The sequence below is a fragment of the Macaca mulatta genome, chromosome 4 (assembly GCF_049350105.2).
Source record: "Macaca mulatta isolate MMU2019108-1 chromosome 4, T2T-MMU8v2.0, whole genome shotgun sequence".
In the NCBI taxonomy this organism is placed as follows: domain Eukaryota; kingdom Metazoa; phylum Chordata; class Mammalia; order Primates; family Cercopithecidae; genus Macaca; species Macaca mulatta.
This window is the reverse complement of record NC_133409.1, coordinates 110,554,179-110,578,568: the sequence shown is the minus strand read 5'-3', so window position 1 is coordinate 110,578,568 and position 24,390 is coordinate 110,554,179. Positions and strand designations below refer to the sequence as shown.

The window sequence follows — 24,390 nt, the reverse complement described above, 5'->3', positions numbered from 1 at the left end:
TGTCTTCTCACATATTTAAATTTCCTGTAAAGAAGTTGATTTTTTAAAATCTGGTGAATTAAGATACAAATTTAAACTTGAACATCCAACTGAGCTTGCAAATGATAAAAAGAAAATGAACTTAGACACAAAGATTTTAGTTTAAGGACAACTTAAAATCAGGATATAGGACTTAACTGAAATTGCTCATGGCACTTCTCCCTCTCTCTTCCTTTGCCAGAAAAATCACCAAATTCCTCTACTTCTTTTTTATAGAAGGAAATGCATGAATGCCCATTCTTTCTCCTTTTCCTAAAACCTTCCCAAAACAAAAGGATTAAAGTTTTCTCCTACAAATGCTTAGAAATGCCCATGCTTAACAAATGACATTTGGTTTGGTTTGGTTTGGTTTCAATTGTTTGTTTTTAATAGATTTTATATTGTTTTAGAGCAGTTTTGGTACAGAGATTGAGCAGAAGGTACAGAGATTTCCCATGTTCCCTTTCCCACCTCCACACATGCACAGCCTCCCCCATTATCAACATCCTTCACCAAAGTGGTACATTTGTTACAACTGTTGAACCTACACTGACACATCATTATCACTCAAACAAATAAGCTTTCAGGAAAGTGAATTAAGATATCCTGACACAAGCCGGGCTCGGTGGCTCACGCCTGTAATCCCAGCACTTTGGGAGGCTGAGGCGGGTGGATCACAAGGTCAGGAGATGGAGACCACGGTGAAACCCCGTCTCTACTAAAAATACAAAAAATTAGCCGGGCGCGGTGGCGGGCGCCTGTAATCCCAGCTACTCTGGAGGCTGAGGCAGGAGAATGGCGTGAACCCAGGAGGCGGAGCTTGCAGTCAGCCAAGATCTCGCCACTGCACTCCAGCCTGGGCAACAGAGCCAGACTCCATCTCAAAAAAAAAAAAAAAAAGATATCCTGACACATCCTTCACCAGCCAGGTGATTATGATAGATCATTCATAATTATTTACCAAAAAAAAAAAAAAAAAAATTAGTGAGATTGAGGTAAATCTGAGCCACCAGAAAATTGAATGGACTTTTGATTTGACCTTACCAAATATAATAGGAAGAAAGAAAGAAAGAAAGAAAGAAAGAAAGAAAGAAAGAAAGAAAGAAAGAAAGAAAGAAAGGAAGGAGGGAGGGAGGGAGGGAGGGAGGGAATGAAGGAAGGAAGGAAGGAAGGAAGGAAGGAAGGAAGGAAGGAAGAAAGAGAGAGAGAGAAAGAAAGAAAGAAAGAAAGAAAGAAAGAAAGAAAGAAAGAAAGAAAGAAAGAAAGAAAGAAAGAAAGAAAGAAAGAAAGAAAGAAGGGAGGGAGGGAGGGAGGGAGGGAGGGAGGGAGGGAGGGAGGGAGGAAAGAAAGAAAGAAAGAAAAGAAAGAAAAGAAAGAGAACTAAGTTAAGTCTTGGTTGTATGATAATCATAGTTTCAATAGCCACCCATCATTTATCAATCATCTCTAAGTGGCTAGGTACCATGCTGACTGCTTTGTATACTGTTATTTTATATAATCCTCACAACTCTAAGAGACAAGATTTATTATCTGCATTCTACAGATTAGGAAACTGAGGCACAAAGAAGGTTAAGCTCTTGACAAAGATCATGCAGCTTTACAAATGTGGCTGAATTCTCTTCACTTCATAGCTTCTGGTCTTTTTAGTAGTTGGGTATTCTACTTAGTCAATCATTGCACCAGGAAAAAAGACAAATATAGGTAGTGGAAAGAGATTTGATATTTCCAAATTTGATATATTTTTAGATACCTACTCAGAATTAAAGCCAAATTCTTTAAAGATCCTAACTCCTCAGACTTCATTTATCATGTAAAGAAAAAAAATTCAAGTGATTAAACTGCATTGTCACTTGAGCTGATAACTATTGGGTAGCACCAACACACACCCAAACACACCCATAATGTTACCTACATTCAGTTGTGGCATCTCCAGTCAAAGGTTCTCCTTCTCCACTGCTGTAAGTGGCAAATATTGAAATTCTGTATTTGGTCTCTGGCTGCAGATTTTCTATCATAGTATGGATTGCATCTTCAGGAAGATTTTTCTCTCCAGTGTCAACATCATCATAAAGTGATTTCCATGAGACCCTGTAACCGCGAACCATTCCTGGAGCAGATGTCCAATAAGCCCCAATTGATGTGTCAGTGATGTCTTTAGTAACTAAATCTCGAGGAGAACCACGTTCTAGAACAGAAATTAAAAGGGAATCTTTTTAAAAAATATCTAGTAGTTATTTACGTATTAATATTCATTGATCCTGGTAGAGATTCTGACTTGCTGGACTCAAACTCAGTTTGTCTAAAATTGCCCATTTCTTCTTTCTGAGTTGTCCATCCTATTCTGTCAGTGGAATAGATTGATGCAATAAAACTTTAGAATTATATTTGATTTCTACCTCTTAGCCTTGCCCCCATATGCCTACTTAGATAATCTTATCCTTCAGGACAAGTTTGACATCCAAATTTGAGGAAGTATTTGTCTTTAAAAAAAAAATTCCAAGGGAAAAAAACTGTATCTAAGTCCCAGAATTTTATCACATTTTAGTTGGCCTTGTGGCATGGCCCATTGTTCACAAAGATCTTTATTTTGTTACCATGATCTTTTCCTCTCTGATCTAATTTAAATAAACTCATTTTCAATGCATGATTTACAACAACTGCAACAATCTCATATCACTTACAAAACTTAATTCCAACAACTGTTTCTTGGTGAAACTTGTATTTGCTCATGAAGTTTAAAAGTAGCAGTGCAAACTTTCAATATAGCTTAACCCTAACAAAACTAAAACAACCAATTCTGGAAAACTTAAAAGTGATTAGTCACCAAAATAAAACATACCACTTGTTCTAACTGATCAAAAATGTCTGCTACTAAATTTTGGTTCTTTCATTCAAAAAACATACAACCCAAATGGAAAAATATGGAAACCTCAACTTAATAGGAGGCACAGATATCTTTCAGTAAAACCCTCACTCTCCACATTTTAGATGTAAGATAAATATACAGGTCGCTTTATATTGGCTACCTTTACTAGGCTTTATGCCACAGTATGACATAAATACAAAACTCTCTGCTTTCCAGCATACGTCTTACCAGTAATTGTTGTATGTTCATGCAAATGATATATATTGCTCTTAAAAGAATTTTAAAAACTATTATTTTACTTAACTCAAGGAGTAAAAATGAATATCTTAAAAGTAGTCATAATTTAACAATTAAATTTCAACACAAAACGTAAAGGTAACAATGAATGAAAAAGAAATCTAGGTGGACAAAAACATATCATACATGCTTGGATTTAGAGGGGAAAAAATAAATGAAACAGAAGCTGGGCAGCCTACCAGACCCCAAGCCCAAATGGAAAATTCTAACTCCATTAAAAATAACTTTAACTGCTGACAGCACATCTCATCCCTGGAAGGAAATTAGTTACATATTTCACTGCAACAAAGAATACTTATTTTTAAGAGCACATTGAATTTTTTCCCTCAGCTCTTGAGGCTAATTCCCATTTGAAAGTCTTCTTTAGGTGTCTTTACTATGTAAATGGTCATACACCTTTATTTTTTCTCTACTTGGAATATAAAAGTACAATTTTAAACTGTTTGTTTTATTTGGTTTGGTTGTGGGTTTCTTTGTTTTGTTTTTTATCTGTTTTGATAATCGATATCCCAACAACTAGTCTGTAAGTTTTAAATGTACAGCACGTTTTTTGTTTGCTTGATATACACCATTTTCAATATGTGCCTTTTCTTCTAAATTTCCTCAATTGTAGTCAGGAACAGCTATTGTGAAATGACCTTGTTTGAAAGCAATTTTGCATTTAAATGAGCTGCATTAATGATGTTTCAAAAAAGTATCAGACAAATAAGGTTAACTAGAATGTGGGAATTATCTTTCCAATTAACACTGGGGTGGTTTTAAAACAATTTCAACTTTTATTTTTCCCAAAGGTTTTGCTTCTCAACCTATTTTTCTTTCTACAGCGCTAAATTTGTGACATTGTTTATTTCCATGACAACAGACATCAATCTCATAAACACAGGCTAATGATTTCACTGTGAGAAAAATAATAGGAAGAGAATTGTGGTTGAAGCAAAAATACATTCACAAAGATATTTCTGGGCTTAAAACAAAAGGATCTAAGATCACAAGACTTGTCTCCCTATGGATTTTAATCAACTATTTTAACACTCTCAAGACTATAAAACTAGAACAAAATATTAGTAAAATGCAATGAAGACCTTTCCCAAGGTTTATCAATATTCTAAAAATAATCTACAACAGCAATTTTTAAGATGCAAATTAAAAATCAACTAAAGAATATTTATAAGCTCTAATTAATGGCATGACAACACTATTTTGAGTGAACACTGAGTAAGTTCTCAGTCTCAGAAAAAACTCACTAAAAATTGTAGTTTCTCTCTATGGTATATAAAGGCAGGCACTGTCACTACAACATTCCATGTTAATGACACAGCAACATAGACTCCAAAGAAAGGAGAAAGATAGTTCAATCAGACACCACAATTGAGAAGATAAGCTGCTTCATATGGGTTTCTTACATGTCAATCAGTCAGTTTGATAGGAATATTCCTAAATATTAAATCTATACTGCTCCCCAAACACATTGATAATTTTTTTTAGGGAGGAGGGCTGACTATTCTATCTGTTATGTTACAACCAGGAATTTTGAGAATAAGTTGTACTCATGACAAGTAAATGTATAGCCCTTGAATTTTTAAAACATGAGATCTTGGTTTGGCCAAACATTATATTACCAAAAAATGAAGCAAGTGCATTGCGCCCTGTGGTACAGTTGGCAGGATGGAAACTGGCAAGTGGCCGAACTTGTCTTGGGGCCAGGTGTGCAACCATCTGAGCAGGTCATCAACAGCCTATGTCACCTCCTGGGGCCTTGGGGCCCACAGCAGCAAAATAATTGGACTGGACTTGAATCGATAAACAGAATTGCCTGAAAAACCAAAGGCTGGACCCTACCCAAATCAATTAGATTGGAATACTTGGGGATGCACCTAAGTACTGGTGCTTTCTAAACATCTTTTAAATCTGCCCTGTGATTCCAAAACCTCTACAATTCTTTATTCTTTCCCCCTTTTTGCTCTTCTTTCTACTTCTCCTCTCTGAGGTCTAGAGAAGCATTTATTAGGGAGGTATGCTGGGTCAGTGTGGGAAGGAATCTCAAATCTGCTTTCACATAGAAGCAGTGCTCCTTCAAAATAAAGACAGGTATGGTGAAAGTAAACTGGTAAAAATCATTACACACATGATGCTCTATAGGACTGCTGGATGGTTTGTATTTTGTGTGGTTATATTGCCATGTACAGAAAATCACTGCTTTAGGTGGAAAAATAATCTCAAGGCTGACCCTCAGAGAACAGAGGAGATGATTTAAGCTTTTTATCACATCTCCATGGACACATGTGGGATATTCACTGCTCTCTTCTCCCCTCCACCTTGTCTCAAAAGGAAATGGCTCTGAACACACAGGAAATGGCTCTGAAACAGGAAATGGCCTCTTGTTGAAGAGCTGAGCACATTTTCAAATGAATGAAGTTCTAAGTGTTACCTAGCAAGGCATTTACTTGGTTCAATACATTGTCATTTTTGTCCTGAATCTAAGGAGCTCCAGACATCAGTAACTACAGGAAGAAATTATCTGACTTGTTTTGGTTTAGTTTGGTTATATTGGGTTTAGGCAAGAGTCCCTTTTTAGAGTACCTAAGACGGAATAGGAAAGAGAGAGTGAGAAGTAAAGATGTGAAAAGACTAGTCTGTAGGCCATCTCCGGGAGAGGTTACTGCTCCTCAAAAGGAGAAAGCATAGAAACAGTGGCAGTGAACAGAAAGCAACCCTAGTAGACGTTTTGCCATGTAGTCACTACCTTTCCCTGAACCTAGATCTACTTTTGCTCTAGCAGAGGCTCCCTCCCTTCTGAGGTCCTCCTCTTTCTTCTGTGCCCCAGGGTTTACAAATATGTGTGTTATGGTGCTGGGATTTGTTTAGGGTTTTTTTGAATACTATTTAGTCTCATACTACTTGCTCTCTTCTGTTCTGGATATATGTCTGTGCTCTCTCTATTAATTTTATCTCTGGTAATAGAAATTCTGGCAATCATTTCAAACAAGTCATCATCTACAATGATGATATTCCTTTATTCCCATTCCTTTGATTCTATCTTGACAGTTTCCCTTACACTTTATTCTTCCTAGCATAGTACCAGTATAGGTATAAATGTCATAAGTTTAAAGGTATAAAACTCTATCAGGTTTTGAAATTTGGCTACTCAGCATTTCTGTCCTTATTATAAAGCTTAGTTACATCTATTCAAAAGTCATTTTTCTAGTGTGTGCTTGCATGTGTCTCTGTGCTGCTGCTGTGGTAAGTCATTCAGACAGGTCTACTTCTTATGATCTGAACATCCTGAAGGAGTTGATTCCTACACTGCTTTTTTCCACATACCAAGCCAAAGAAATAATGCCTCATTTAAGTAACTTTCCTATGTTTCCTTACCCCTTTTCCATTTTCTTTCTGAAAAGCAAATTATCATCCAATTCAAATATAATTATAACACAAATTAGCCAATGATACATGAAAAATTAATCATCATGAAATAAAACTGTATTTCATCTTATAGATTGTTCCAGCCAGCTTTCATTGAGTTTCATATACCACTTTCAAAAATAGAAGTTAAATTGAAAATGTAATGTAAACTCTCTTCTAAATCAATTTGTCTTTTCCGTTAGAGCTCAGCTCAAAAGTCATCCAACTTTCCACAGCAATACAGAAGATCTGCTTCTGGATATTGTTCATGTGGAAATACATTTGATTTACAACCAATGAATCAGAGCCACCATTCCAAAGGACAAAGTTCACTATTGATAAGTTAACTCAGCTACTTTAAGCTATACACAGTTCTTAAAAATATCTTAGCAATTAAATCACCATTCAACTTCAAAGTTGGCTTGAGCAAAAAAGTGTTTCTTCCATAATTATTACCTCTCCACATTGATTTCAATTTTTATCTGACAAGCAATTAATTCACAGGAAAAGGAAATAGAAATTACTGTTTGGTGACTGTGCTAAAGTTCCCTGGCAACGTCAGCGTTATTTTACCCAGAATGTATGATTTTTCAAATTATGAGACAGCAGTAAATCAGTGAAAACACAGAGGCCTTGTTTAGTCCATCTTTAAGGGCCTCATGTTACTCAACATCATGCAGAATTCCTGAGATGTGCTAAAAACCTCATTGTAACAAAATGTCAACTGAATACACTTGGTTTGATCTGTAGGAAGCCATTCATATCTAGGACGTTGGCAGGTTGCTACAGCAACTGAAACAAAGGAAATTCTAAAAAGTCATATTTTCCGTAGCCAAAAAAAAACACTCAAAATTTTTACAAGAAAACATATTATTATCAAACTGAAATTCTCATTCATTTGTGGTAAATCTCTGAATTAAAATGGGCATTATTTATTGAGAGATTTATAAAAACAGATTTTCCTCCAAGCACTAACAGCGGCAATTAAAGGTTCTTTCAAGACTTGAAGTGCGATTACGTATACAGTAGTGTTTTTGTAATTATATTGTCTAACTGCTCTAACAACAACAACAACGGGGGGGGAAAAACAATGTAAATCAAACTTAATGATGTGTGCTCACATTCCTCTGAAGTTTGGATCTGAAATAGTAATAAACTCTGCCTTTGTGACTCTATTGCCTACAGTACTACAGCCAACCATGAACTTCCCCAACGCCAATGCTAATAAATCTCTCTTCCAGCAACAGGGGAATTTTCTGATCATTGGCTGCGTTTCAAAAAAAGTAGTAGGAAACAGATTCAAGTTAGGGATGGTTGTAGACCACACTACATATTTTTTTAAATACAAAACAACAACAACTTTCTTTCCTTTTGAATTGAGAGTCATAACGCATTTGAAGTAATCTATAAGATGCCCAACCTACAGAATGCTCTTGCCGGCTGAAACCATGCCTCTGGATAAAGGAAACATTCCTTCAAGTTCTGCTCTTACCACCTCCTCTCCCAAGAGAAAAACAGATTAGAAAAACAGCAGCCCTCAAAAGCAGTTGCCTGGCTCTGTTTCTGGGCTTTCCACTCCCTGCATTTACCATCATATCCTATTCCTGTATATGGTATGTGGATTTGGCTGAGTTAATACAATAAAATGAAATGGAATAACCAGGGGCAAAAATCTTCTACTATTTTCATTTAGTCACAACTATGCTTTCACATATTTGTCAAGTTTACCACACATAATGCAATGGGATAAATATGTTAAAATCAGGCTGGAGGCCCTTTTGTTAATCCTTCACTGCAGGAAAGCGCTTTAGCATAAATGAACAAAATGTCCGTTGTAAATTATTACAATTTAGTTAGGAATTAACTGTATTTTTTAAGCAAGCTGACAAATTATCTAGCTTTCCTTCTTCTCAGGAAATAGAAAACAATAGCTTTTAAAATTTATTTTACTATCTATGTATTTCCCTTAGAGATTGTTTCTGATCAAAGACACGCGTGTGTGTGTACACTCGCACATGCGTACAAGTTGATAGATTTTCGATACCACTTGTGAAGAGATATAATATTATAAACAAATTATACATCTGGCTTACAAAAATTACAGCCTAGTAGAATGTGCTTCCTGTAAAATTAAAAAGTACATTTTGTTAAATGCAATTTAACAAAACATTTAACAAAAACATTTGTTAAATGCAATTTTTAATATATTATTCTTGGCAAAAAATGCCTTAATTTTTAGAATTGGGAAATTTTTACTGAGCATAAATATATATACATATTTTTTTAAGCAAGAAAGCACAAATGAATACGAGAAGGTTAAAAGGCACAACCAGAAGAAAAACTATGAAATTATTTCCAAGATACTCCTTATAAAGAAGAAATGTTCACAAATACAATCTATATCTATCCTGTAAAAAATAAAGAGTGAAAGTTTGTCCTCCAAAAATATCTTATGAGTAACCTATGCTAAAAGCTCGTGGAAAGCATATGGAGAAACAGAACTTCAAAAGGTCCAAAGAAAAGGACAAATTTCTCCAAAATTCTGGATGTTGCCCCAGATTGTAAAGATCACATGCTTTTGTTGTTTGGATTATGTCTGTGTATTTAAGGCAATTTCTGTTTCTACTATTTTTTCCAAAACTTTTGTGTCACCGATTATATTTGAAATACTAAAGCTATACAGTTGACAACATGGGTTTGCACTGTGAGGGTCCACTTACATGCAGATTTATTTCAAGCAAATGCAGACAAAAAATACAGTATTCACAGGATGCAAAACCCATCTATATGCAGAGGCCGACTTTTCATATATACAGGTTCCCTAGGCCCAACTGCAGGACTTGAGTATGAGAGGACTTTGGTATATGCAGCGGATATTGGTATATGCAGGGGTCTTGGAACCAATCCAACCCCCCCAACCCTAAGTATACCAAGAGGCTTTTAGATATCAGATCTAAAGTTAATAAGCTATGTCCTCTTGATGAATTTTGTAGACATATAGTATTTCACAGTTTCCAATGAGTTTCACTTACATTCTCCCGTTTGATCTCAGCAATAACGCTGGGAGGAAAGAGGGAGGATAATCATCCCTTCTTTATAGATGAATAAACTAAGGCCCAGAGGGGTTAAAGGTTTACTCCAGGTCACACAGCTAAGTAGTACAACCAGGTCTCTTCTAGTTGTAAGTAATTTACACACTGGTACCTAATCTTTCATTTAAATCTTTTTCTAGAAACAGATTTCATGGACTATGGAAATTTAACTCTTGATCACTATCATTATTATTATTTTTTTTTTTTTTTTGAGATGGAGTTTCATTCTTGTTGCCCAGCCTGGAGTGCAATGGTACAATCTCAGCTCACTGCAACCTCCTCCTCTCGAGTTCAAGACATTCTCCTGCCTCAGCTTCCCAAGTGGCTAGGATTACAGGCATGCGCCACCATGCACAGCTGATTTTTGTATTTAGTAGAGACAGGGTTTTACCATGTTGGCCAGGCTGGTCTCAAACTCCTGACCTCAGGTGATCCACCCGCCTCAGTCTCCCAAAGTCCTGGGATTACAGGCGTGAGTCACCATGCCTGGCCAATCACTACTATTTTGATTAGTATTTTTAAATTATTTGTTTTTCATTCTTAAGTCTTGAAGTTTCTAAGAACTGCCTATTGTATGTCCTGTCTCACTAATTACAATATCTACAACCTTCCAAGCTCCTGGATCCAACAGCTTTGATGGATATTTTGCTTAGTCACTGTGATTTCATATTAGAAGATACTTCAGATTCCTTTTCTTCCTATAATCATTTAAAATAAGCCATATAAAATATAATGATAAAGAGAAGGAAAGCTATTGCTGATAGTCCATGTAGGCCCCCAACTATAGGACTGAGTCAACCTCATGGGATTTTTAGCATTACAATCCATTCTCATTGCGGTTTAATTAGATGTGTATTTTCTCTCCCTTACAGTATTCATGTAGTAGCTGTGTTAAGTTAAACCTGAGCTGTGATTATATCTCAAAAGATCCTAAAAAATGTAAAGGTCTCTGACAATTAACTCTAAAGAGCCAAGGAAACCGCTCCAGTATTGCTGATGTTTCTTACTAAGTACTTTATCACAATCACTTTGAACATTTAATACAGAACGGAATTTCAGAAATTACGTAGAAAACAAATAGAAACTTGGGTTCTTATATTTCTTGAGCTTTTATGCATGGTGAATGAAAAGAGCACTTGAATGGAAGTCAGAAAATGGTTCCTATCTGGACCAGAAAGATAGAACTAGCTGCATAAACTTGGGCAATCCAAACCTTTTTACATAGATGTTTCCCAAGGTCCCTTCCCCCTCTGAATGTCATACACCTATTCTCCTTTCAACCAACCCATGGAATTATAAACACATTTCTTTGGCCTTATTATGCATCCAGCTCCCCAAGGCACTTCTTAATCAAGTTTAATTTTTTCAGCTGCTTACATTCTACATCTCTGAATAACAGACAGCTTTATGGTTATTTATTTTTCAATATATATTCTTTTTAAGAGAAAGGATTGCACACTTCTAGATTCATTCTCTGAAAACATTTTAAGCTTCCTAGAGGCAGCACCGCAAACAAGTTCCTAGATTTTCAGAAAATATGATGGTAATTACCTTCAAGTGTTGTTCCTTCACCAAAGAGGGCATCTCCAGCCCCAGACGCATACAAGGCTGTCACAGATAAGGCGTATTGTGTCCCTTCCTTCAATCCCCGCAGCACCGTATTGGTTGTATCTCCCCTCACAGTGACCTCTTGAGTTTCACCCCCTGCCACTGGGGTATATGTGACGAGATACTGTTTCACTTTTCCTGGTGCCCCACTCCAAGATAATTTCATAGTAGACGTCGTAGGGTCAGAAACTCTTAAGTCTCTTGGATTCCCTCTAACTTCATTAAAAAATGACAACATCATCAAAACCCATTATTTAATAAAATGACTTGAAAAACATTTCGTTACTTTACATATGCATGTGCACTACAACAAATTTATACCCTGGGTGAGACTATGACAATTTTTACTGTTTACTAGCCAACAAAGCTAAATCAGACCCTATATGTTAGTAGAAACAAGGGGAAAGATATCCAGTCCCTTTTCTGTTTTTACAAAGGTTAAAATCTTCCAAGTAAAATATTTCATGTTAGAATATTTCCTATAAGATAGTTTCCCTGTATTTCCTTAAAAGTGGAAGGAAGCATTATAAAATGTATACATGTTGATTAGTATTACAATGCAGACTTTAATTCCTTTAAGAAATCTTCAGTAAAAACAGTTAATCAGTGTAATGCTATGAACATCTAAAGGTAACACCCAGGAACTAATTCTGATATAATAAAAATGATAAATTATAAACATAATGCTGTCCCTAGAGGGAAAAAAAGTAAGAGGAAAAAAACAGCTCAGTGAGACCCAGCCTTGGGTATAAATCCCCAGGGACCACCCCATCTTTTTGTAGCTGTGATGTTTGCTATTTCATGACTTTCCTTGTAGATTGGTCATGTCCTCTTTGAAGGTTCCTAAGGAACCGAGTCCTATGTCACTCTCCACTGAGCATATAAAAGCCAGCCAGTTTTACTCCAGAAAATAGAAAGATGAAGAGGTATTGGGTCACATTATGGTGCCCAGCACAAAGAGCCCTAGACTCTCAGCAAGAGAGAAAAACAATGAAGTAGTCACACTTCACCAATGGAAGACAGGAGGAAGAAAGCAGGTAAAAGAGAAAGCCTCTGTAGCAGAACAGACTATTGAGCTAGGTTGCAGGGGGAAGAGAGGAGAGTGAAGCAGTGAAAGGAGGGAAAGAGATGCAGTGGGAGGAGGGAGAGAGATGCAGTGGGACGGAGGGAGAGAGATGCAAAGGGAGGAGGGAGAGGGATGCTGTGGGAGGAGGGAGAGGGATGCAGTGGGAGGAGGGAGAGGGATGCAGTGGGAGGAGGGAGAGGGATGCAGTGGGAGGGAGGGAGAGGGATGCAGTGGGAGGAGGGAGAGGGATGCAGTGGGAGGAGGGAGAGGGATGCAGTGCCAGGAGGGAGAGAGATGCAGTAGGAGGAGGGGGAGAGATGCAGTGGGAGGAGGGAGAGGGATGCAGTGGGAGGAGGGAGAGGGATGCAGTGGGAGGAGGGAGAGGGATGCAGTGGGAGGAGGGAGAGGGATGCAGTGCCAGGAGGGAGAGAGATGCAGTGGGAGGAGGGGGAGAGATGCAGTGGGAGGAGGGAGAGGGATGCAGTAGGAGGAGAAGAGATGCAGTGGGATGGAGGGAGAGAGATGCAGTGAGAGGGAGTAAGAGGGATGCAGTGGGAGGAGGGAGAGAGATGCAGTGGGAGGAGGGAAAGAGATGCAGTGGGATGGAGGGAGAGGGATGCTGTGGGAGTAGGTAGAGAGATGCAGGGGGAGGGACAGCAGTGGGTGGTGGGAGCATGATGCAGTAGGGGAGGAGGGGGAGTGATGCAGTGGGGGGAGAGAAATGCAGTGGGAGGAGGAAGAGGAATGCAGTGGAAGGAGGGAGAGTGATTCAGTGGGAGGTGGGAGAGTATTGCAGTGGGAAGAGGGAGAGTGATACAGTGGGAGGGAAGGCAGTGGGCAGTGGGAGCGTGATGCGGTGGGGGAAGAGGGAGAGTGATACAGTGGGAGGAGGGAGAGTGATGCAGTGGAAGGAGGGAGAGTGATGCAGTGGGAGGAGGGAGAGTGATGCAGTGGGAGGAGGGAAAGGGATGCTGTGAGAGGTGGGAGAGTGAAGCAGTGGCAGATGGGAGAGTGATGCAGTGGAAGGAGGGAGAGTGATGCAGTGGGAGGGAGTGCAGTGGGCGGTGGGAGCGTGATGCAGTGGGGGAGGAGGGAGAGGAATGCAGTAGGAGTGGGTAGAGTGATGCAGTGGGAGGGAAGGCAGTGAGACAGAGAAGGGTGATGCAGACCAAGCTATATGGATACTCCTTGTAAATGTCTGCAGTAGGGCAGTAAAATCCATAAACTCAGATTCACCATTTATTAGCTGTGTGGTCTTGATTTATTATTTAATTTCCTCAGCCTTAATTCTCTTATAAAGCTGAGATGATAATAATAACATAAACACTATGCAGGGATTAAACAAAATATATGAAAAGCCCTTTGTACAGAACCTGACACCAGACAGGTACTCAGTAACTTTTCATTATTGCTAATGTGTTCTTAGCATTATTATTGCTATTTTAAAAACATTAGAGCTAGGAAATAAAATAAAAAATTATGAATGTCTCATTTTGCCCCCAATGAAATAACATATTGAACATTAATAATTTCAACAAACAAACATCAGAATATATCCTGGGATCCTAATCATCCCATCTAAAGAAAAACAAGTTAATGTTTAAAAATCTTTCTTAAGAAGTAAAATGCAATCTATTTCAATGGTGCATAGAAGTTTGATTTTTAATTCTTAGCCATCCTTCAATTCACATTGAAACATTTAATAATATTATTTTTAAAAGAATATTGAGACTATATCCTAGTATTTAAATTCTATTGACGTGCATGGTGGCTCATGCCTGTAATCCCAACACACCGGGAGGCCAAGGCAGGCAGATCCCCTGAGGTCAGGAGTCTCAGACCAGCCTGGCCAACATGGTGAAACCCTGTTTCTACTAAAAATATAAAAATTAGCTGCGTGTAGTTGCACGCGCCTGTAATCCCAGCTACTTGGGAGGCTGAGTCAGGAGAATCGCTTGAACCCGGGAGGCGGAGGTTGCAGTGAGCCGAGCCACTGCACTCCAGCTTGGATGACAGAGGGAGACTCTGTCTCCAAAAAATTAATAAATTAATTAATTAAATTTATCAACACAAGTAAATAATGTCATGATTAAGTAAAAAAAAAAAAATTAAACTTAAGTCTAAAAGGACTATGGTCTAACATACTCAAATAATTGAAACAAAGTGTCTCATGAGTTTTTTATCTGGATAGTTGTCTCAATTTTCCCCTCTAGTCTAAGAGTTTGGTTGTCACCATATGATAAGCATATTTCCTCTACCTTCTTCAGTGGCTGCGTTTCCAGTTAATGGAGAACCAGGTCCCGAGAAATATTCAGGAATTACAGTTACTTCATATTTTGTGTCTGGAATCAAGTTCTCCAGCGTTCTCCTCCTCTGATTGGGTGGGGTGGTAACTTCTCTGCTTTCTCCACCAGCAACTGGTCTATATATAATTCGATATCTTAAAACTCTCCCTGGAGCTTGAGTCCAAGTAATTTTAAAACTATCTGTAGTCTCATCTGTCACCTTTAGGTTTCGAGGTGCTCCTTTTACTGAAATAAAAAAAGAAAAACAGATGTTAAAACATAAATTGACTTTATATGAAAAATACAAAAATTACTTTTTTATTACTAAATTATACCATTTCTCTAAAGAAATCCATGAGCAATTTATTTGCAAACATCCCGGTTTCTGCATTCATTTAGCCAGAGATTAACTAAATTCTGAAATAGCAAATATGAATTCTACAATATCCAGAAAGAAACTAAGTACTGTTAATTTTTTAATTACATAAAGATGTATATAATAGTAAACTTTTAAAATAATAAATATTCTATCAAATGCTAAATTTATACTGCTATAAACTTCAAGAATAAAAACAATTCATTTCTTTGAATATAAGCAGCCAAGACTTTCACTCTTACTACATTTTCTCACGAAACTAGGAAAATAACACCTAACACCCGGCTCTACCATGTCTACCCACCCAACCAAATTGTCTTATCCAGTCAGTCCCACACTAACTTTTTATCTGTATAGTCACTTGACTTGGAGAATAATTGGACCATACGCAGGATGGAACACGCAGAGAATTGGTACCTAATGAATGCTCATTAGATCTACATCTTGAAGCTAAGGTGCACTATGGGTAACACCCACAGACTCATAATTTTAAATGCATTTTTCATTAAGCCCAAATGAGAACATCATTTGGTTTTGTGTTCAGTAAACATGTTTAAATGACCCTCTTGCTCAGTGGGGCCAACTGTCTCTATAGACAATATATTCAGGAAAGATGAACTAAAGGTCTTTGTCTTCTCAGTCCACTGGGGTGAAAGCCTTGTACAACATGCCTGGCATGTATCACACAGACATTTAGAAGTTTACTTAAATATTCAACACATCAATAGATCACTCCAGGGAGAAAGAAAGGAAGGAAGTATATCTCTCTAGAAGAGAAAGGAAGGAAGTATATCTCTCCAGGAAGGAAAGAAATGGTACTTGGCCAACTTACACCCATGATTCATTTTGTATTGGAAGGAAAAAGATTAAACAAGTCAGAACAAATCAGCAGATAGACTGATGGGTTGGAATCCTAGCTCTGAAGCTTAATAGATATGTAATTCTGAGCCGTAGATTATCCTAGCAGCAAAACATGACTATTTATAGGATTATTTAAGTGGTTAAATGAGATAATCTATGGAAAACATTTAGCAGAGCATCTGACACAAGCAGAAGCTCTATAATTGTTAGCTTAATGAAAGTATTACATTGGAAACTTTCTTATCAACTAAAAAAAATTTAAATCCCAGATTCCATTACAGACAATATAACTGAAAAGACATTACCCAACTCCATTGTAGTAGCCCAATGACCAAAAACTAGAGTGTGTATGAATGGAGTGACTTCTACTCAAAAACCCTGAGACAAGTCCTCTCTTGAGACAGATTTCCCATTCCCCTCCCAAAATGCTGAAGAGAAAGGGTCAGGGTCATTGAGTAGCAGTGTGGGCATTACAGGAAAAGCATCAGAAAGTCAGAAATATCTGAGTATGGCCTTCTCGCTTATATGACCACAAAAGTCATAAGATGAAAGGACTTCTTAGGCCATTTAGTTTATGTGGTGGCCTTCAGGAAGAAATATACGTAAACCATGAAAAAAAAAAGAAAAATAGCAATCTTATCTGAAAAAATGTTTCAGAGAAAAAAGATTCTCTAGCTTTTATCAGTATAGTATGCCAATATGTACCATCCCTGTCAGCAAATACTTCTTTATAACTATCTTAAATTCCTCACACTATTCTCCCAGGGTCTTTACCTCCTATTCCCAGTCAAAAGAGGAAACAACAATTGACATCTATTGTGATACTTTGCTATGCTAATGTTAAAGAATAATTGCCTTGCCTTAGTCTGCCACTAACCAACTTAAATTGGTGCCCTTAAATGTCAAACGTAACAAAGTGTGTCCAAATATATTCAACTCTATCCAGTAAGGAGTACATATGTAAACAAATACTGCTTAAAACATTTGGCAAAATTTGCACACCATGTTCATAGCAGCAATATTCACAAAAAGTAGATGCAGCCCAAATGTCCACTGATGAAGGGAGATAAACAAAATGTGAAGCAGGGCGCCATGGCATATGCCCGTAGTCCCAGCTACTCAGGAGGCTGAGGCAAGAGGATCATTTGAGCCTAGGATTATGAGGCCAACCTGGGTAACATAGTAAGAACCCCATCTTAAAAGATATGTGGTGCATACATACAGTGGAATATTATTCAATCATAAGTAGAGAGGGCATTCTGACACACGCTACAACATGGATCAACCTTGAGGACATTTACGATGTGAAATAATCCAGGCACAAGACAAGTACTGAAAGAGTCCTCTCAAGTAAGGTAGTTAATCAGAAGGAATTCTGTCTCTAATTCCTAGAGACAGAAAATAGAATGGTGGTTTCCAAGAGTAGAGGGAAGGAGGGAATGGGGAGTTATTCCTTAATGAGTATAGAATTTCAGTTTCACAAGTTCTAAAGATGGATGGTGGCGATGGTAGCACAACAAGGTGAATGTACTTAATGCCACTAAAATGTGCACTCAAAAAATGGTTAAAATGGTAAATATGTTATGTATACTTTAGTACAACTTTTTAAAAGAATATAATTAATTGATAATATACTTATTACCAACATATATACGTGTGTGTGTATATATATATTTGCCATAACTCCGTAAGTACAGTAAACAATTTCAGAAAGATTTAAGACATGACATTCCTGAAATGTGGGACCAAAAATGATGGATAAGCAGTATTTCAAAAGTTAATTCCATAATTATCAATAGTTCTCTAGGTCTCTTAACTTCAAATTCATCAAAAGAATTCTAAGGTTTTTTACTTAAAAGTTATTTTTCTCTTTCTAAAAAGATTTATGAAAAGCTGTCTTTAAAAGATGCCAAGTCTTACAAAGGCACTGGCAATTCTGAACTATAAAGCAGATGGTTATTAACTTTGTACTGCAATAAATCATTCATTTTTGAAAAACAGTGGCAGAAACCCCCATCACACCTTCTTCGGTGGTCTCCTCTCCAGCTAAGGGAATGCTGAAGCCATCCTCATACTCCGCAGTCACATTGACCAAATACAGGGTCTCTGGCTTCAGGTTGCTGAGAACAACACTGGTGCTCGATGCTGGCTCCACCACAGTGACCTCGTCATCCCCAGTCGCTTCCTTGTAGGTGATGCGATATGAAAAAACATTTTCTCCAGCTGGAGACCAGTTGGTTTTGAAACCATAAGAAGTCACTTCTGAAAAACTAAGATCCTTTGGAGGGACGTAAGCTATTTAAAAAAAAAAAAAAAAAAGTTAAAAATGTTTGAATCTATAAAACAAAACCGTAACCAATATTTAAATGTTTATAAAATGGGTTATATTAATTTGGGAGAATGGTGCTCATTGAGACCACTGTACTGAGTACCTCATCTACATTTGACCATTGGGAGAAAGCCCACCCCCCAACTTACAACCCAACAAGAGATCTTGATTATTCACCTTGACTATCCATAATACTAACTTCTGCTATTTAAATGAGTGATGAAATTTGAATGTGAATTTTGAGATTCTTAAAGCAGTAGCAATAGAATGGCCTTGCCCACAACTGGAATATTTAAACCATAGCAGACCAAAAATGAACCATCCACATTTTCCCATTCATCCCTGGTACTTGGATATTAACCTTTGGTGGTTTTCAGACAAATATTTCAAAGTAAAAATTAAGGAATTTTTCCCAACAACAAAATGTTTATTAAATTAAGCAGTTATTAAACCAAATCATAGAAAGAGACAATATTTAACACATACAGTATATCCTTAGGGGGCACACAATCAAAATGGAGAAACGAGACAATGCAACATTATTAACAACCATAAAAAAAAAAAAAAGCAGGAAGGTCGTGGGGGCTAATGCCTATAATCTCAGCACTTTGGGAGAATGAGGTGGGTGGATCACCTGAGGTCAGGAGTTCAAGACCAGATTGGCCAACATGATGAAACCCCATCTTTACCAAAAAAAAAAAAAAATAGAAAAATTAGCTAGGCATGGTGGCATACTCTTGTAGTTCCAGCTACTGGGGAGGCTGAGGTGCAAGAATTGCTTGAACTGGGGAGGCAGATATTGCAACGAGCATAGGTTGCACCACTGCACTCCAGCCTGGATGACAGAGTGAGACCCTGTCTCAAAAAAAAAAAAAAAAAAAAAGCAGTACATAGGAAAGCCAACTGATGAAAGTGATAGCATGATAGTGCTAAGACAGTTACAGTTGAGGAAGGCTTCATGAAAAGGATGGGATTTTTTTATTATTATTATACTTTGAGTTCTGGGGTACATGTGCAGAACATGCAGGTTTGTTACATAGGTATAAACGTGCCATGGTGGTTTGCTGCACCCATCAACTGGTCATCTACATTAGGTATTTCTTCTAATGCCATCCCTCCCCCAGCCCTCCCAACAGGTCCCAGTGTGTGATGCCCCCACCCCCGTGTCCATGTGTTCTCATTGTTCAACTCCCACATATGAGTGAGAACATGCAGTGTTCGGTTTTCTGTTCTTGTGTTAGTTTGCTGAGAATGATGGTTTCCAGCTTCATCCACGTCCCTGAAAAGGACATTAAACTCAAGGGATGGGACTTTTAATTAAACATCGAAAAGTAGATCAGGCAAATGAAGAAAATTCCAGATGTGACAAACGATGCCCAAAATGATCCAGGAAATGCATAAAAAGAATCCAAAGGTGCAGGACTATATTCTCATCACCTTTGAGTTGAAGGACCCAGCTCAGTATCCAACACATAGTGAACACCCCATACTTGGGACTTGGATTCTAAATGACACATACATATGATAAAACTTGTTCCTAAACCTGTTTGAGGATCTAGGAACAGAAACATCTCATGACTCTTATGAGTAAACAGCTTTTTCACCAACCAAAATATGAACCATACCCAGGAGAAAGTCATATCTCAGAGCTAAGTAAACTAAGTTCAATAGTTTTCAATAACGTAGAAAAGTTACTTTTTCTTGTCTATAAAAAGAATTGAAGAAGCACATAATCCACAATTTTAGAAACCAAAATGCTTTGTTCATGAAGAAATAACTTTTACTCTCAAAGTCTACTAACCTTTCTTCTTTATAGCTGCCAATTCTTGCTCAATTCTAAGGCAGATAGACTGCGTGAGTTCAAAAGATATCCTCTGAAAAGCATCAAAATCTTCCACTGTGAACACATGGGTCTCTGCGGGAGGAGAGGCAATAGCTTCTAATTCTGAGCGAACAGCATCTTTCACACCAACTGCGAAGATTTCAACATCTGAATTCCTTAGTTTTATCGCAGGATCTCTGAAAGCATCTGACGATTTCCCATCCGTGATAAGAATCATGACCTTTGGCACATTGCTTCTTGATCCCTTGCTAGGCACAAATATTTTCTCTCTGACATAAGTCATTGCTTTGCCAGTATTTGTAGATCCTCCTCTGTAAGGGAAGGTGTTTATTGCTTCAATTATATCTTCCACTTTGGTGAATTTTTTCAAAGTGAACTCAGTATGAGGATCCCGGCTGTATTGGACAAGACTAATCTGGACCCTATTTGGTGAAATTTCAAAACTTTTTACAAGAACTTCCAAAAAGGCTCTAACTTTAACAAAGTTTGCAATCCCAATGCTATAGGAGCCATCAACCAAAAACACAATATCGGCTTTTATATCCACACCACGTGAGCATTCTGTAAAGAGAAAAAATGTACATTAAACTTCAATACATATTCATAATTAAAATATACATATCTAGCTTGCTTAGTAAGCATGCTTCTTAAAAAAAAAAAAAAAAAAAAAAAAAAAAAAAAAAAACTACTGCAAATATTTCATTCAAAACTAAGTCCTAACAAGTAAGGCATTCTGTCAAACAGACCTCCACATATTCCAAACACATGATGCACACATTAACTCACCCACTTGTACTTTCATTGGCTGAGTCTTCTCCATTATTGAGATGGGTTCACTGGATGTCATTCCCTTCATGGCAGAAACACTGATCTGGTATTCTGTGTCTGCTGAGAGGTCACGAACACTGAGCGTGGTTGTCTGAGGCCCCACACTCAGAGCGTGCTGTCGGCTTCCTGCTGTCATTGGTGTGAGGATGACTTTGTAGCCAGTCACTGGACTAGCAGATGGATTCCAACTTAGCTTAACGTATTTTGAAGAGACTTCCACGGCAATCAAATTTGAAGGAGGCTCAACAACTAAAAAGTTACAAGCAGACAGTGATTAATAACAGTGAAATGTAACCTTATTAATTTAGTCTTTAGGTTTGGACCTTCAAATCTCCTTATTCAAATTAATCCTGAATACATTGAAAAGAGTTGCCCAATACCCTCCTCAGTCTCCAATTTCACATGTCCCTATCAAACCAAAAGTGGCTCGACACTTGGCTTTTAGTCAAATTGCTGAGAAGTTAATGGAATAAGAAAGTATTTGGAAGAAATTAATGTTGGGACACCTCAGGCCTAATTCTTCTCTGAAACCAAGATTTCCATTCTGGTTTTAGTATTCACTCATTGTCTTCATTCTCAAGTACCAAAGTAGGCACTTGATAAATATTTGTTAAATCAATGCTTCATTCAATTCTTTATGGAATTTTTCTCTCTTAATGACATCATAAAAGTGGAATCTTTAAAAGATACTTTATAATATGCCAAGAAAGATAAAGCATTTAGTAGTTCTTAAATGACAAGTTCTTATAATTTTAAACAATTTTATTTTCACTAGTTTCAGGGTAAGAAAAAAAGTTCAACTATGTTCACAGTGCCACCAAACAGAGGGGAAACAATGACTTATAACATGCATATTGACACACACATATCAATCCTCTAAAAAATGGTGATCCTTACTCAACATAGAACATAGTCATGCATTTGACTGTTAATATAAAGTATTTTAAGATATTTCAGATGATATCAAAATTCTGGATTTGTCAATGGAATCAACTTCCCAGAAGATATAGTTCTAAGTGTTTACAAATCAACCTGCAAAAAGTGTGTGTAAAAAGGCCCAAATTTACACATCACCTCCTCAAAAAAAAAATCAGATGTAGCACACAAAAATGATGTTTATACTGAATAGGCAAAAGCTGGAAGTATTTCTCTTGAAAACTAGCACAAGATGAGGTTGCCCTCTCTCAACACTCCTGTTCAACATAGGATTGGAAGTTCTGGCCAGAGCAATCAAGCAAGAAAAAGAAATAAAAAGCATCCGAATATAAAGAAAGGAAGTCAAACTACCCCTGTTTGCAGATGACATAATCCCTCTAGAAAACTGCATAGTCTCAGCCAAAAAGCTTATTAAGTTGATAAACAACTTTAGCAAAGTCTCAGGATATAAAATCAATGTGCAAAAATTGCTAGCATTCCTATACACAACAACAGTCAAGTTGAGAGCCAAATCAGGAACGAACTCCCATTCACAATGGGAGTTGTGAATAATAGAATAAAATACCTAGGAATACAGCCATCTAGTTAGGTGAAAGATCTCTACAAGAGGAACTACAAACCACTGCTCAAAGAAATCAGAGATGACAATGGAAAACATTCCATGCTCATAAATAGAAAGAATCAATATCATTAAAATGGCCATACTGCCAAAAGCAATCTATAGATTGACCGCTATTCCTAATAAACTACCATTGAGATTCTTCACAGAACTAGAAACAAGTATTTTAAATTTCATATGGAACAAAAAAGAATCCGAATATCTGAGGCAATCCTAAGCAGAAAGAACAAAGCTGGAGGTGTCACACTATCTGACTTCAAACTATATTACAGGGCTGTGGTAACCAAAACAGCATAGTACTGGTACAAAAACAGACATCTAGACCAATGGTACAGAATAGAGAATCCAGAAGTAAGACTGAACACCTACAACCATCTGATCTTCAACAACCCTGACAAAAACAAGCAATGGGGAAAGGACTCCCTATTCAATAAATTGTGCCCAGATAACTGGCTAGCCATATGCAGAAGATTGAATCTGGACCCCTTCCTTACACCATATTAAAAAAATTAACTCAAGATGGACTAAAGACTTAAATGTAAGACCCAAAACTGTCAAAATCCTGGAAAACAACTAGGCAATACCATTCAGGACATAGATTTCATGACAAAGATGCCAAAAGCAATTGCAATGAAAACAAAAATTGACAAATGGGATCTAATTAAACTAAAGAGTTTCTACACAGCAAAAGAAACTCAAAAGAAACTACCAACAGAGTAAACAGACAACATACAAAATGGGAGAAAATTTTTGCAAACTATGCATCCAACAAAGGTCTAATATCCAGCATCTATAAGGAACATAAACAAATTTACAAGAAAACAACACACAGCCCCATTAAAAAGTGGGCAAAGGACATAAACAGACACTTTTCAAAAGAAGACATCCATGTGGTCAACAATAATACAAAAAAAAGTTCAACATCCCTGATTATTAGAGAAACGCAAATCAAAACCACAATGAGACACCATCTCACACCAGTCAGAATGGCTACTATTAAAAAGTCAAAAAATAACAAATGCTGGTGAGGTACTGGAGAAAAAGGAATGCCTATATACTGTTGGTAGGAGTGTAAATTAGTTCAACCATTGTGGAAGACAGTGCAACAATTCCTCAAAGAACTAAGAACAGAAACACCATTTGACCCAGCAATCCCATTACTGGGTATATACCCAAGGAATATAAATCATCCTATTATAAAGATACATGCACACGTATATCCACTGCAGCACTATTCACAATATCAAAGACTTGGAATTAACAAAAAACCCCATCAATGATAGACTGGATAAGGAAAATGTGGGACATGTATACCATGGAATACTATACAGCCATGAAAAAGAATAAGACCATGTCCTTTGCAGGGACATGGATAGAACTAGAGGCCATTATCCTTAGCAAACTAACACAGGAACAGAAAACCAAATACCACATGTTCTTGCTTATAACTGGGGGCTAAATGATGAGAACACATGGATACATAGAGAGAAACAACACACACATTGGGGCCTATTGGAGGGTTGAAGGTAGAAGGAGGGAAAGTATCAGGAAAAATAACTAATAGGTACTAGGCTTAATACCTGGGTAACGAAATGATCTGTACAACAAACCCCCCTGAAACAAGTTTATCTATGTAACAAACCTGTACATGTACCCCTGAACTTAAAAGTTTAAAAAATGAAAATAATTTTAAAAATATATATATATTTAAAAATTATGTTTCCGTAAAAAGTAGTAGGAGGGAAGCCACAGAGATGCCACATGGAAATTTGGCCAAACCTGAGGGATACAGAGGCAGTACAGGCTAGTCCAGTAGAAGAGAAGCCTCAGGTTAGTCCAGCAGAAGAGAAAAGACACTAAAGAGAAATGTGAACACCTGTGATGCAGCCCCAGCCCCCTCCTACACAGGGAAAGTTCCAACAGTGGCAGCAAAAAAGTTTGGCCTACCCTTGCATACATGCAAC

General features: G+C 37.4%; 1 protein-coding gene across 4 annotated transcripts in view; it reads right to left on the bottom strand.

The window, feature by feature from the left end:
• Positions 1–24,390, bottom strand: part of COL12A1 (collagen type XII alpha 1 chain) — a 128,618-nt gene that overhangs the window by 86,000 nt on the left and 18,228 nt on the right. For 2 of the 4 annotated variants that reach the window (XM_015136786.3, XM_015136785.3), the window contains exons 9-14: positions 20,830–21,120; positions 20,002–20,604; positions 17,894–18,166; positions 14,608–14,880; positions 11,227–11,499; positions 1,931–2,203 (exon numbers count right to left, since the gene is read on the bottom strand). The exons of the other annotated variants lie outside the window; for them this stretch is intronic. In XM_015136786.3, the coding sequence (XP_014992272.3) occupies positions 1,931–2,203; positions 11,227–11,499; positions 14,608–14,880; positions 17,894–18,166; positions 20,002–20,604; positions 20,830–21,120 (1,986 nt within the window). The remainder of the gene's footprint in view (positions 1–1,930; positions 2,204–11,226; positions 11,500–14,607; positions 14,881–17,893; positions 18,167–20,001; positions 20,605–20,829; positions 21,121–24,390) is intronic. 4 annotated transcript variants of the gene reach the window in all.